The 12,538-nt window shown below is 46.9% G+C and overlaps 1 protein-coding gene and 1 long non-coding RNA gene across 2 annotated transcripts; both read left to right on the plus strand.

Moving 5' to 3' along the window:
* The first annotated feature begins 256 nt into the window (after nucleotides 1–256).
* On the plus strand, nucleotides 257–1,176 carry ZNF584 (zinc finger protein 584). Its single transcript, XM_058673986.1, has 2 exons — nucleotides 257–605; nucleotides 1,012–1,176. The coding sequence occupies exons 1-2, from the start codon at nucleotides 264–266 to the stop codon at nucleotides 1,174–1,176; spliced, it is 507 nt and encodes a 168-aa protein (XP_058529969.1). The 5' UTR covers nucleotides 257–263.
* A 7,303-nt stretch (nucleotides 1,177–8,479) lies between these two features.
* LOC131482267 (uncharacterized) lies at nucleotides 8,480–10,876 on the plus strand. The gene is made up of 2 exons (XR_009246839.1): nucleotides 8,480–8,580; nucleotides 8,903–10,876. It is a non-coding gene; the product is annotated as an uncharacterized LOC131482267 (long non-coding RNA).
* The last annotated feature ends 1,662 nt before the right edge of the window (nucleotides 10,877–12,538 follow it).

Here is a 12,538-nt window from a genome sequence, read left to right on the forward strand (position 1 = left end):
CCCGCCCTCGCCGGCGCGGCTTGGCCAGAAACACCAATTCGAGGCCGCACTAGCTGCGTCTGATGGAGCTCGCAGCCAGATGTCTCATGGGAAATGTAGTTCCGTCGCTAACGGCGCGTTCCCCGTCGCCTTGACAACAATCAAGTGGCTTAGTGAGAGCCTCTGGGAAATGATGTCACAGTCTGAAGCGGGCGGTGAAGTAACCGGGCGCGGGTTCCGTTGCCCTCGCTGTTCCGCGGGCGGTAGGGTCCGAGCGGCTCCACATGTCCAGGAGCGGGAAACTCCCGAGAGGCCGTCACCGCCTCTTCACGCGTCCGTGGCTGCCGCGCGGTGACTGCGTCTTCCTTAGACTTTGCCCTCCTCAGGAGAGGCGCCGTTCCCTGCCGCCCTCCTTCCTTGCGCCTTCCCGAGGGAGGCGGCTCCCATCGTCCTCCGTCGCGTTTTTACCGAGGCGAGGGGGAGACTTGCCCTCGAAGCTTCTGCGGCGTTCAGACGTCGCGGCGCCCGGGGCGGGGGTGGCCGAGACTCGTTTCGGTGGCGTTTCACTATCAGCCATTTTCACGGTCTGGCTCTGCCCGCAGGTTCCAATGGCCGAGGAGGCGCAGGTAAGCGGAGGGAAGTGAACATGGTGTCTGAGGAGAGGTCGTGTGCTAAGGCAGAGGCGGAGGAGCAGCGGGGTCTCAGGGATCCCTGTGGGGGTCTGGGCAGCCGAGGAACAGGTCTACGTGGGGAAGATGGTCATTGCAGGGCTGGCAGAGACCCTTTGCTGTGGGGATTGGTGGGCAGGAGGGCAGCAGGCAGACACCATTCAGCAGTCTGTTGCTATGGTAAGGGAGGCATCAGTGTCACCATGGGCCCTGGTGTTGTTCTGAGGTCTTGGGAGAAGGGAATTATGATGGTCTGTGTGTGGCCAGACAGGGAAAGATTTGGCTCCTAAGAAAGGATAATATCAGTGGGAGATGTGACAGACCCCTGAGACACTGAGTGGCCTGCCCACCATCAACCACTTAGGTGCCATTGAACCCATTGTTGGAGGAGCCCGTGGGGCTGGAGGATGTGGCTGTGTATTTCGCCCAGGAGGAGTGGGGGCTGCTCAGTGGTCCCCAAGACGTGATGCTGGAGAACTTTGCACTCAGCAGCTCACTGAGTAAGTCGCACACTCTCCCTGCACGTTGACTTTTCTCTTACTGCCCACTGAAGGTTATGGGGTGGCATTCTACCTGAGTTTTCCTAATAAATGCTTTGTTGGACTCTGGTGGTCAGTGAATCTTTGGGATGTCACCTGGTCCCATCTTTGGACATTTTGGGGTACTCCTTTGTGGGAACTCCCTTTTTAAAAAAAGATTTATTTATATTTTATTGGAAAGTCAGATTTTACAGAGAGAAGGAGAGAGAGAAAGATCTATACACTGGTTCACTCTCCCAGTGGCCGCGTTGGCTAAAGCTGAGCTAATCTGAAGCTTGGAACCAGGAGCCACTTCCAGGTCTGCCACATGGGTGCAGGGGCCCAAGACTTTAGACCGTCCTCTACTGCCTTCCCAAGCCACAGGCAGGGAGCTGAGAGGGAAGTGGAGCAGCCGGGATACAAACTAGTGCCCATATGGCATACCAGTGCATGGAAGGTGAGGATTTTAGCCATTAGGCTACCACGCTGGGCCCTGTGGGACCTCCTTTGCTGCCACTTTTGGGACAGCTCTAGCCTGCAACTCACCGCAACAAGATAATTCTTTTCTGTAGTTAACTGAGTTTTCTCTCCCTGCCCTCCTTTAAAAAATATATTTCATTTGTATTTGAAAGACAGAGTAACAGAGGGAGAAGGAGAAACAAAGACCTTCCATGCACTGGTTCACTCCGATGGCCGTAATGGCTAGAGCTGAGCTCATGCGAAGTCAGGATCCAGGAGGTTTCTCCAGATCTACTTGGATGCAGGGGTCCAAGCATATCATATTCCGCTGCTTTCCCGGGCACATTAGCAGGAAACTGAATTGGAAGTGGAACAGCTGCAACTCAAGCTGGCACCCATATGGGATGTCGGTACCACAGGCAAAGGCTTAGCCTACTATGCCACAGCACCACTCTCATGGAACCCTTTTTTTTCTCTCCATCTCATTAGACAAGATAAATTTTGTCAGTTTTATTGAGCTTTGCATTTGCTTAAAGAAACTATTTGAAGTCAGAATTACAGAGAAAGAGACAGAGATAGATCTTCATCTTGTTGGTTCCCCAAATGACCTCAATGGCCAGAGCTGAGCTGGTCTGAAACTGTGAACCAGGAGCTTTTTTTGGGTCTCCCATGTGGGTGCACGGACACAAAGACTTGGGCCATCCTCTTCTACTTTCCCAGTTAGCAGGGAGCTGATTAGAAGCGGAGCAGCAGTGAGAACTAAACTGGCGCCTATGTGGGATGCCTGTACTGCAGGCAGAGGCTTAGCTTGATCGACCATGGTGCCTGCCCCATATTGATCTTGTCAAATAATCAAATTTTGGCCTTATTAATTCTGATTTTCCAATCTGTTTCATTTGTCTTTTTTTTTTAAGATTTATTTTATTTTCATTACAAAGTCAGACATACAGAGAGGAGGAGAGACAGAGAGGAAGATCTTCCGTCCAATGATTCACTCCCCAAGTGAACACAACGGCCAGTGCCGTGCCAATCCAAAGCCAGGAGCCAGGAGCTTCTTCCAGGTCTCCCATGTGGGTGCAGGGTCCCAAGGCTTTGGGCTGTCCTCGACTGCTTTCCCAGGCCACAAGCAGGGATCTGGATGGGAAGCGGGGCTACCAGGATTAGAACCAGCACCCATATGGGATCCCGGCGCATTCAGGGTGAGGACTTTAGCCACTAGACTACTGCGCCGGGCCCAGATATTTATGTCTTCTCTGATCTATTATTTCCTTTCTTCTGCTAGATTTGGATTAACTTATTTTTCTGTTTTTGCTGCTTGAGGTGTAAAGTTAGGTTATAGAACTTAAATATTCTTATTTGGAAAAGGAAAGAGGTTGACGCAGACAGCTCTTTCATCACCTGGTTCACCAGACCTGAGCCAGGAGATCTGAATTCAATCCACATGTCCCACTAAGTACTGAACCATCACCTGCTGCTTCCCAGAAATCTTAGCAGGAAGCTGAAATTGGAAGTTCGGCCAGGACTTGAACCCAGACCCACTGATATGGGAGGCAGGCATCTCAAACAGCAGCCTAACTGCTGCACCAAATACCTGCCCCTGCAATATTTTTAAGAATAGGTAGTTATAGTTATCATTTCCCCCCAAGACACTGTTCTTGGTGCTTCTTAGAACTTTTGGTATGTGGCATTTTTTCATTCCTCTCAAAGTGATTTTCCCCCTTAGTCATTGGCTATTTATTTAGAAAAGTTTTTTTAAAGAGTTACTTAAAAGGGCCTGGTACGATAGCTTAGTGACTAAATGCTGGTTTTATATGCACTAGGATCCCAGATGGGCACCGATTCGTGTCCCAGATGCTCCACATCCTCCTATCTAGCTCCCTGCTTGTGGCAATAGAGAACAGCTCAAAGCCTTGAGACCCTGCACCCACGTGGGAGACCCAGCAGAAGCTCCTGGCTCCTGGCCGCTGTGGCCACTTGGGAAGTGAACCAACAGATGGAAGATCTTTCTGTCTCTGTTCTGTGTAGATCTGCCTTTCCAATAAATACATTTTTAAAACAAAACAACAACAACAACAACAACAAAAAAAACCAGAGCAGACTCTCAACATAGCTGTAGTCAGTGAAGCAGTCAGAACATGAACCAGCACCCATATGGGATCTCTGCTTGCTAGGGGAGGATTAGCCAATTGAGCCATTTGGTTGGGCACTTAGTTAGGAATGTTTAGGTTTTATAAATATGTGAGTTTTCCAAATTTTTTACTGTTTCCAATGTGTGTTTTACTTTTTTTTTTTTTGTGGACAGAGAACATACTTTATATGATTTCTACACTCTGAAATCTACTGAAGCTTGTTTTGTTTTTCTAGCAAGAAATACAGTCTAGAGAAACGTTCCATATGTATGGATTATGAGAATAATGCATATCCTGTTAGTACTAAGTGACATGTTCTTTTAAAAATATTTGATGGTGGTCCAGCATGATAGCCTAGTGGCTAAAGTCCTTACGTTGCATACCCTAGGATCCTATATAGGCGCCAGTTCATGTCCCTGCTGTTCCACTTACCAACCAGTTCCCTGCTTGTGACCTGGGAAAGCAGTCAAGGATGGCCTATGGCCTTGAGACGCTGCACCCACATGGAAGACCCGGAAGAAGCTCCTGGCTCCTAGCTTTGGATCAGATCAGCCCTGGCCATTGCAGCAACTTAGGGAGTAAACCAGCAAATGGAAGATCTTCCTCTCTGTGAAAATCTGATTTTCCCACAAAAAATAAATAAAAACTACTTGAAAATCCAATTTATATAAGAGAGAAAGAGTAAAAGATGTCTTCGCTTCACTGTTACTTCCCAGGTGGTTGAGGCTGGGTCAAAAGACATCCGTGCAGTGGAAAGAAAGGACCCAAGTACTTGAGTCATCTCCTTCTGCTTTTCTAGGTGTGCTTCTAGGGAGCTACTTCAGAAGTAGAACTGATAAAGGATGCCAGTGTCACAGGTGGCAGCTTAACCCGCTGCACCACAATGCTGGCTCCAAGTGGCTGGTTTTTGTTTTTTTGTTTGTTTGTTTTTTAGATTTTATTCTATTGGAAAGGCAGATTTTTCGAGAAGAGAAACAGAAAGATCTTCCATCCACTGGTTTGCTCCCCAAATGGCCACAATAGCTGGAGCTGAGCCAGTCAGGAGCCAGGAGTCAGGAGCTTCAGATTGGCTTAGCCCCTGGCCATTGTGGCCACTTGGGAAGTGAATCAGCCATGTAATGTGGTTAAATGGTGCCAAGGCTTTGGGCCATCCTCAACTGCTTTCCCAGGCCATAAGCAGGGAGCTGGATGGGAAGCAGAGCAGCCAGAACACAAAACAGCACCATATGGAATGCTACCACTTGTAGGTAGAGGATTAGCCAATGAGCCTTTGCACCTCACCCCTAGTGGCAGGTTTTAGGGCTACTTTATCACTGTTCATTTTCTTCTCAGTAGTATTATCCATTATTGAAAGTGGGAAGATGGGGCTGACCCTGTAGTGTAGTGATTTAAGCCTTCACCTGCAGCACCAGCATCCCATATTGGCACTAGTTCAAGTCTCAGCTGCTCCACTTCTTTTTCTTTCTTTCTTTCTTTCTTTCTTTTTTATTGTATTGTATTGTTGTTGACAATCTTTACATAGTTAATTGCGGTTAAAAAAAAAAGGTTCAGGGGGTATAGGGAAGTGGGTAATACTATTATGTCCATATTGTTTCCATCGTGTATCTGAGGTAAAGGGGGATATTGAGGGAGAAGCCCCACCCGGTTTCCCGCCCACCCCAAGTCCCGGATGTGGGGCATGCTCTGAGATATGTGCTCAAGTGGAGTTAATAGTTCTCCAGTTATGAGTCACTGCCAGTTTCGCTTGATGAGGTCGTCCACTGATATGGTCCATCATAAAGTCTCCGTTTACCCCATATTTTGCTGCCAACATATAGCTGAGATGAATGATTGACCTGTTCTGTCTTCTGTCCTTTCCTGGTTAGAGTTCTGAGTCTAGCAGTTCGATTGGGGAGATCTCCAAAGAAACCTTGAGGTATTCCCAGACCAGATTCTTGTATGTTCTAGCAAGCACAGGGCCCGGCACAGCCCATCACCCCGATCAGCTGGTGGTTGCAAGCTGCTCCACTTCTTATCTAGCTCTCTCCTGATGCTTCTGGGAAAACAGCAGAGGATGCCCGAACTGGCTTCAGAGCAGCCCAGCTTCGCAGGAGTGAACCAGCGGCTGGAAGATCTCTGTCTCTCCTGCTCACTGCCTGCTTTTCAAATAAAAAAGGAATGGGAATTTGAAGTCTCCAACTTTTATTGTTGAGTTGTCTATTTACTTCAGTTATGTCAGTTTTGCTTCAATGAGGGCTTTTAGTTTTTACCTAAAAACACGTAACATATGACCTGTCTTCTTAGTAAACTTCTAAAGTTAAAGAAGAATTTTTTTTTCCTTAACATTTATTTTTATTTGAAAGGGTGGGTGAGACTTGCGCTAGCTCCTCCCAGCCTCCTTCCTTTGCTGCACCCCATTTTGTATTCTCTGTGAAGGGCTCCCTGGTTTGGTGGAACCCTGTTCTGCTGGGCCCTTTCTTTCTAGATCCTTTCAGAAGTCTCTCAGTAATGCTGTGGAGACCTTTCTGGATGTATGTGTATATATATTTTTATATATGTATATACACACACAAAAATATATATACATATTTATATATATATATAAATGAGTTATTTTTACTGGAAAGTCAGATATAAAGAGAGGAGGAGAGACAGAGAGGAAGATCTTCAGTCTCAAGTGACTGCAACAGCCGGAATTGAGCCAGTCTGAAGCCAGGAGCCAGGAATTTTTCCCAGGTCTCCCATGTGGGTACAGGGTCCCAAGGCTTTGGGCTGTCCTCGACTGCTTTCCCAGACCACAAGCAGGGAGCTGGATAGGAGGAAGCAGGGCCACTGGGATTAGAACTGGCACCCATATGGGATCCCGATGCATTCAAGGTGAGGACTTTAGCTACTAGGCTACTGCACCGGGCTACTCTAACTATTTAACATGCAGTACTGATGAAGGTACTTTCTTCCCTGTTGCAAGCCTCCATAACCGACTTTTCTCTGCTTTCAGGTTGTCTGAGTAGAATGAAAGAAGGAAGCTCCTCCTGAGCAAGTGCAGAATTGCAAAGTCCACTTGTCAGAGGCACCCTTGATGTGTGGAGAGTGTGAGAAGGATGACCCATTCACCTCAGACCCTATCCAGCACCAGGCCATCCCTGTAGATGGGAAGCTACATGGGAGCACTGAGCTTGGAGCAGCCTTCCCACTCAGTACTGATCCTGTGCAGCAGCAGGTAGCCCCCACTGCACAGAGCCCTTTCAAGTGCAGTGAGTGTGGGAAGGTCTTTCAGAAAACCTTTGCTCTCCTTAAGCACCTCATAAGTCACTCTGGTGGAAGAGCATTCAGAATCCCAGCAGCTAGATGTGTCATTAAAAAAAAAATCAACTCATATTAATCACAGAAAAATTCAAATAGGAGAAAGAGCCCATATGTGTAATGAATGTGGGAGAGCCTTCAGTTCCCCATCTAAACTAAGGAAGCGTCAGAAGGTTCACAGGCATAAAACCTTTCAAGTGTAGTGAATGTGAGAAAACCTTCAAACACAAAGATGTGCTTGTTCTACACCAGAGGATCCATACTGGAGAAAGGCCTTATGAGTGCTGCAAATGTGGGAAGGCCTTCAGTGTTCTGTCCACCCTCATCTGGCACCAGAAAGTTCACATTGAAGAAAGGCCCTATGAATGCAGGGAGTGTGGGAAGTTTTTTAAATACAATAACAGCTACATGCTGCACCAGAGGGTCCACACTGGAGAAAGTCCATTTGAGTGCAAGCAACGTGGAAAAAGCTGTGTGACCCACTCTGGCTCGTATCAGCACTGGAAGTTGCACATTGGGGAGTGGCCCTATGAGTGCAGCCTATGTGGAAAAACCTTCACTACTCGGTGCTACTGCAATCACCATCAGCAGTTTCACATTAAAGAGAGGTGCTACCAATGTGCAGAATGTGGGAAAGCTTTCAAACATAGCTCTACCCTCTTTCAGTACAAGAAGGCCCACTCTGGAGAAAGGCTGTAGGAGCACAGGGTATGCGGTGAGCCTGTGGCTGACCTTTGCTGACACAAAGAGTCTCCTTTCGGAAAGGAAGTTGAGAGTAGTCTTTGTGAGTGCCATCTTAAAAAAAGAAAAGCTGAAAAGCTGAAGTTCATACCTTATTCTACATGCCTGCCAAGGATATGGAAACTTCTAGGGAGTTATTTTACACTCTCTGGCCTGCCCAGGGTTGTTCTGTCACTTTCAGTTTCTGTTTCAGAAGGCATCCCACCACCATTACCTGGCAGTGACCATGATGTATTCAGGGATGGTAGAATTCATGCTCCCTTCTAAATAGGAGAAAATTGTGAATAATGGAGCCTGTAGTGGACCTCATTTCCTCCCTGCTACTGGTCTAGGTGGGGACATGACTCAACTCTGTCTTAAGAGGAGCTTAGCTGGGGGCCCGGCGGTGTGGCCTAGCGGCTGAGGTCCTCGCCTTGAAGGCCCCGGGATCCCATATGGGCGCCGGTTCTAATCCCGGCGACTCCACTTCCCATCCAGCTCCCTGCTTGTGGCCTGGGAAAGCGGTCGAGGACGGCCCAATGTGTTGGGACACTGCACCCGCGTGGGAGACCTGGAAGAGGTTCCAGGTTCCCGGCATCGGATCGGCCCGTTGCGGCTCACTTGGGGAGTGAATCGTCGGACGGAAGATCTTCCTCTGTCTCTCCTCCTCTGTGTATATCTGGCTGTAATAAAATGAATAATAAATCTTTAAAAAAAAAAAAAAAAGAGGAGCTTAGCTGGTGTTTGGTCAGGGATGAGTGGGAGAGTTACTTGTAGGGAAGCTTTTCCTGTTCGTGGATACCATCAGTACTACATGTGATACTTGTCATGTCCCAACACAGACCATTTCTGCTGTGGGATGTGTGATAAGATCCTTTAATGTTGGGAGTTCTAATCACTGTGTGTTAAGGAAATCAGAGCAGAATTGGGCTCTGTCACCATGAATAGAGTGAATAGGTTGTGTGTTGGGATGTATCTTTTATTTTTTCCTTTGGGACAGAGAGGAAGCAGAGATAACTGTGGTTAAGGGTGACCTACTTGCTCTGGTGCCAGAGTCCTTCAGAAGGACAGGATGTCAGGTTTATTTGTGGGTGCAGAGCTCACCTTGAAGAAGGAAGTAGTTTATGTGAGATCTTGTGTTTGCTAGGATGTAAAAGTTTGGTCCCTTGTTCCAGGAAATGTTCTACAACCTCCAGCAAGAAGAAGCTGTTTCCTGAATCAGCTCAAGCTAAGTCCCCTGAAATCTAGACTTTTGGTAAGACCTATGGGACAGAGTAAGTGAGCACAAAAAACTGTGAAGTAATATGGACTGGAGTCTGGTAAACTGGAGGGCTGGGCAGTTCTAAAGAGACATCACAAGTTTTCCAGCAACGGTGGTTCCAAAAGGTAAGGATTTCAGAGCTTTCCTCAGTCAAGGTCACTGCTGGCAAATAACCTACAGGTTTTCTGAATTCCTGTAGCCTCTTTGGATTGCTCACCATTATTCTGGGCCTGAAAGATAAGATCCTGTGGTCCTGCAATGACTTTTGTAACCCAGTCACTGCACCTGTATGTACTGGTAATGTGTCTGTCCTTTATTATTGTTTGGCTTTTGCTGCCATGCCACATGGACAGGGATGTTCCTCCAAGCATTAATGTAAAGATCCAAATCTGATTTGTTGGGCCCTTTGATTCAAATATTTTGACAGTTTTCAAGGCAAATTGTCATTTAAAACTTGTATGTTGAATGTCTGTTTCTTCTGGTCCTGTTTCCTTGGATACTCCAGATAGAGGGACCACAGGGCTCAGTCAGTTACACATATTGTGATTAATATCATAGCTGTTGCTGCTGCTGCTGTTGCCTAGGGTGATTCTTGGCCATCCAGTTGATGCCCACACCCAAACAACCAGTCTAACAATTAGGGGAATTTGAGGCAGTCTACTAAATTTCTCCCCAACACCATAAAATAAACGCCTTCCCTTTTTTTTTCTTCTGTCATCTTCCTTAGGTGTAATAAGTGTCTGCTTCCTACCTCAGGGTCTTTGTGGGAGCAGAGTCATGGAGGGTAATTACAGCAGTGTTTTCTACCATATGTAATTAGCTATGCTTAGCTCATAAAATGCCCCAGTCCTGGTAAGTGAGTTAGGGGTCCCTTGTACTTCCGGCAAAACTGCTGTCTCATGTTTCTTGGAACTGGTGGAGGATAATGTGCTCTCCTAAAAGCAAGCCAAAACAAAGCCCAGTGACTCTGATCCTTTGACCTGCCTCGGGTACCAGTTTGGGTAATTCTTTCAGCCTAGACTTCTGATTTAGGGATTCAGCATTATAATTTTTGAGAGGTCACATTTAGTCCCAAACAATCTACTTGATGTAGAGGATTTTTATTCTTAAAGCCAAGCTCTATATAGCACCCTAAATGATAAGTGACCATCATCATAATCACTAATTAGCAATCATAATCAAAGTGACCAGAGTAGATGGGAGAAATGGGCAAAACTCTGAAGAGGACTTTGGTAATAACTATGGAGAAGGAAGTATTTCCATTAGCTGATCATTCATCCACTTGTTTATTCATCAAGTGTTGATCATCCACGTGCCTCCAGGTTGGTCAACCCAGTATTGAACCTAAAGTTGTCATGCTGGGGCATAGGTGTTCATGTGACCTAAGACATGCTAACGGGAGTCAGAGGACTTACTGGAAATGTGAAGAAAAGGACCATCTTTGCCCCAGGAGTTCATGTGCCAGATTTGGGTATTGTACCTGCAGCATTCGTCTTTCCTTTTCAAAAGAGAGATCTGCCTGTAGAGTAAACCAACAGAGACACTTAAATGACAAGAAGAGATGGTCCTTGGACAGCAGTGAAAACGCTACTTCGTGTGCTTGCATTCTGTGGTTCGAGTCCACTCTCTTGTGCTTCCAATTACAGCTTCCTGCTAATGTGCACCCTGGGAGACAGCAGGTAAATGGTACGAATATGTGCGCCCTTGTCACCCACAAGGAAACCTGGGTTGAATTCTGGGCTCCTGGCTTTAGCATGACTCAACCCTAGCTGGTGTGGGTATTTCTGGAGAGTGAACAAGTTGATGTAAGTTTGTCTGTTTGCCTTTGTCTTTCAAATAAAGTACACATTTTAAAGAGTACTTTTAATCTCATTTAATCCTGGATCCAGTTGTGCCTGTAGGTATTATTTGTTGAGTGAGTATTTGGCTACTCTGTATGACCTGTACTGGGCTCGGAGCACATCCGCACCAATACAGCTGACAGGCATGGGTAAGGACACTAGAGAAAGAGGGTTAGCATGCCTCTCCCTGTGGAAGTTAACAATCTGTTTACATGCTCATTCCATGCTGTGAGAACTGAAACTGTGTGCTGGACACTGAACAGTTCCAGCAAGGATAAGGTGCACAGAAGACCTCCATCATGGAGCTGACATTCTAAAGGACAGGCTTTCTCGAGAGTGCCCAGCTATGATAAGAGCAATGAATGGGGATCCTTGTGTTGAGACCCTTCTCAATTACTTTTTGCACCTTTGTCAAAACTCAGTTGGACCTGTGTAAATCTTTTTCTTGTTTTTCTATTTTGCTACACTAATCTATGTGTCCATCTCTAAAGGTGTTAAGATGATTGCCTGCCTCATTAGAGTACCTAGGTTTGATTCCTGACTCTCCCTGTTAGCTCCAATTTTCTGCTAACAAATGCCTTGGGAGGCAACGCTAGCTAAAATATTTAGGTCCCTGCCACCCATGTGGGAGACAGGATTGAATTCACAGCTCCTGGCTTCAGTCTGACCTATTCCCAGTCATAGTGAGCATTTGGAAAGGAACTAGTGGATGTTAGTGCATAGGGGTTTGACCTTGGGGCCTGGGTAGAGGGAGCTTCCAGCAGCCTAGCAGCTGCTGGGGGTACCCAATCCAAGTTGTACTTGATGGTTAGGGCCCTGGCTATAGCCACCGCTGCCACATGGTGAGCGAGCCCTGGGTTTGTGAGCTCTAGGGCTTTGGAATGTGTGGAATTGCTGCCTAGGGATGTCCATGAATGAAGCCACTGCATGTTGGTGAGGAATCAATCCTGAGGGATTCCCAATGACACTCTACTTGCCGGTAAGCGAGGGGACTGAGACCTGGTAGTTTGGAGGTGGAGAGGCTGGACTATCTACATGGGTCAGATTGGTACACCAGTGTACGTGTGAGCCCTGTGCAGGGCTTGTTATCACTGCTGACCCTTTCTGTTCCTGTTGCTTACTGGTCTGTTAAAAGCCTCAAGCCCCGAGAAAGATGGACATAGAAGCCTGATGGGCTGCAATGATGCAGCTGTATCATCCCACTGTGTCACTTCTATGTTATGCTTTATTATTATTTTAATTCTAGGTCTGCTCTCTGCTTAAGGGTCTCATCATCATCCAAAACCTACCACACACTGCTGTATGCAGCATCCACACACAAGCCTCCACCCTCTGGATGTCTCCAGTCTGGACCTGGACTTGACACTTCCATTTAGCAATCTCTGGGACAGCACAAATACAACAAGGCTAAAGCCTAACTCCTTCCTTTGGCTCAAGATTTTTGTATTTATTTGAAAGGCAGAGTGACAGACCTCTCATTTGCTGGTTTACTTCTTAAATAACTGCTACAGTTGTTTGGGCCAGGCTGAGGCAAGGAACCAGGATTCCATCCAAGTCTCCCACGTGGGTGGCAGAGCCCAGAGTGCTTGAGCCATCCTCTGTTGCCTTTCCCTGGCACATTAGCAGGCAGCTGTATTGGAAGCAGAGTAGCCAGGACTCAAGTGGAGCTCTGATATAGGGT

Source organism: Ochotona princeps, chromosome 16, assembly GCF_030435755.1.
Source record: "Ochotona princeps isolate mOchPri1 chromosome 16, mOchPri1.hap1, whole genome shotgun sequence".
NCBI classification, from domain to species: domain Eukaryota; kingdom Metazoa; phylum Chordata; class Mammalia; order Lagomorpha; family Ochotonidae; genus Ochotona; species Ochotona princeps.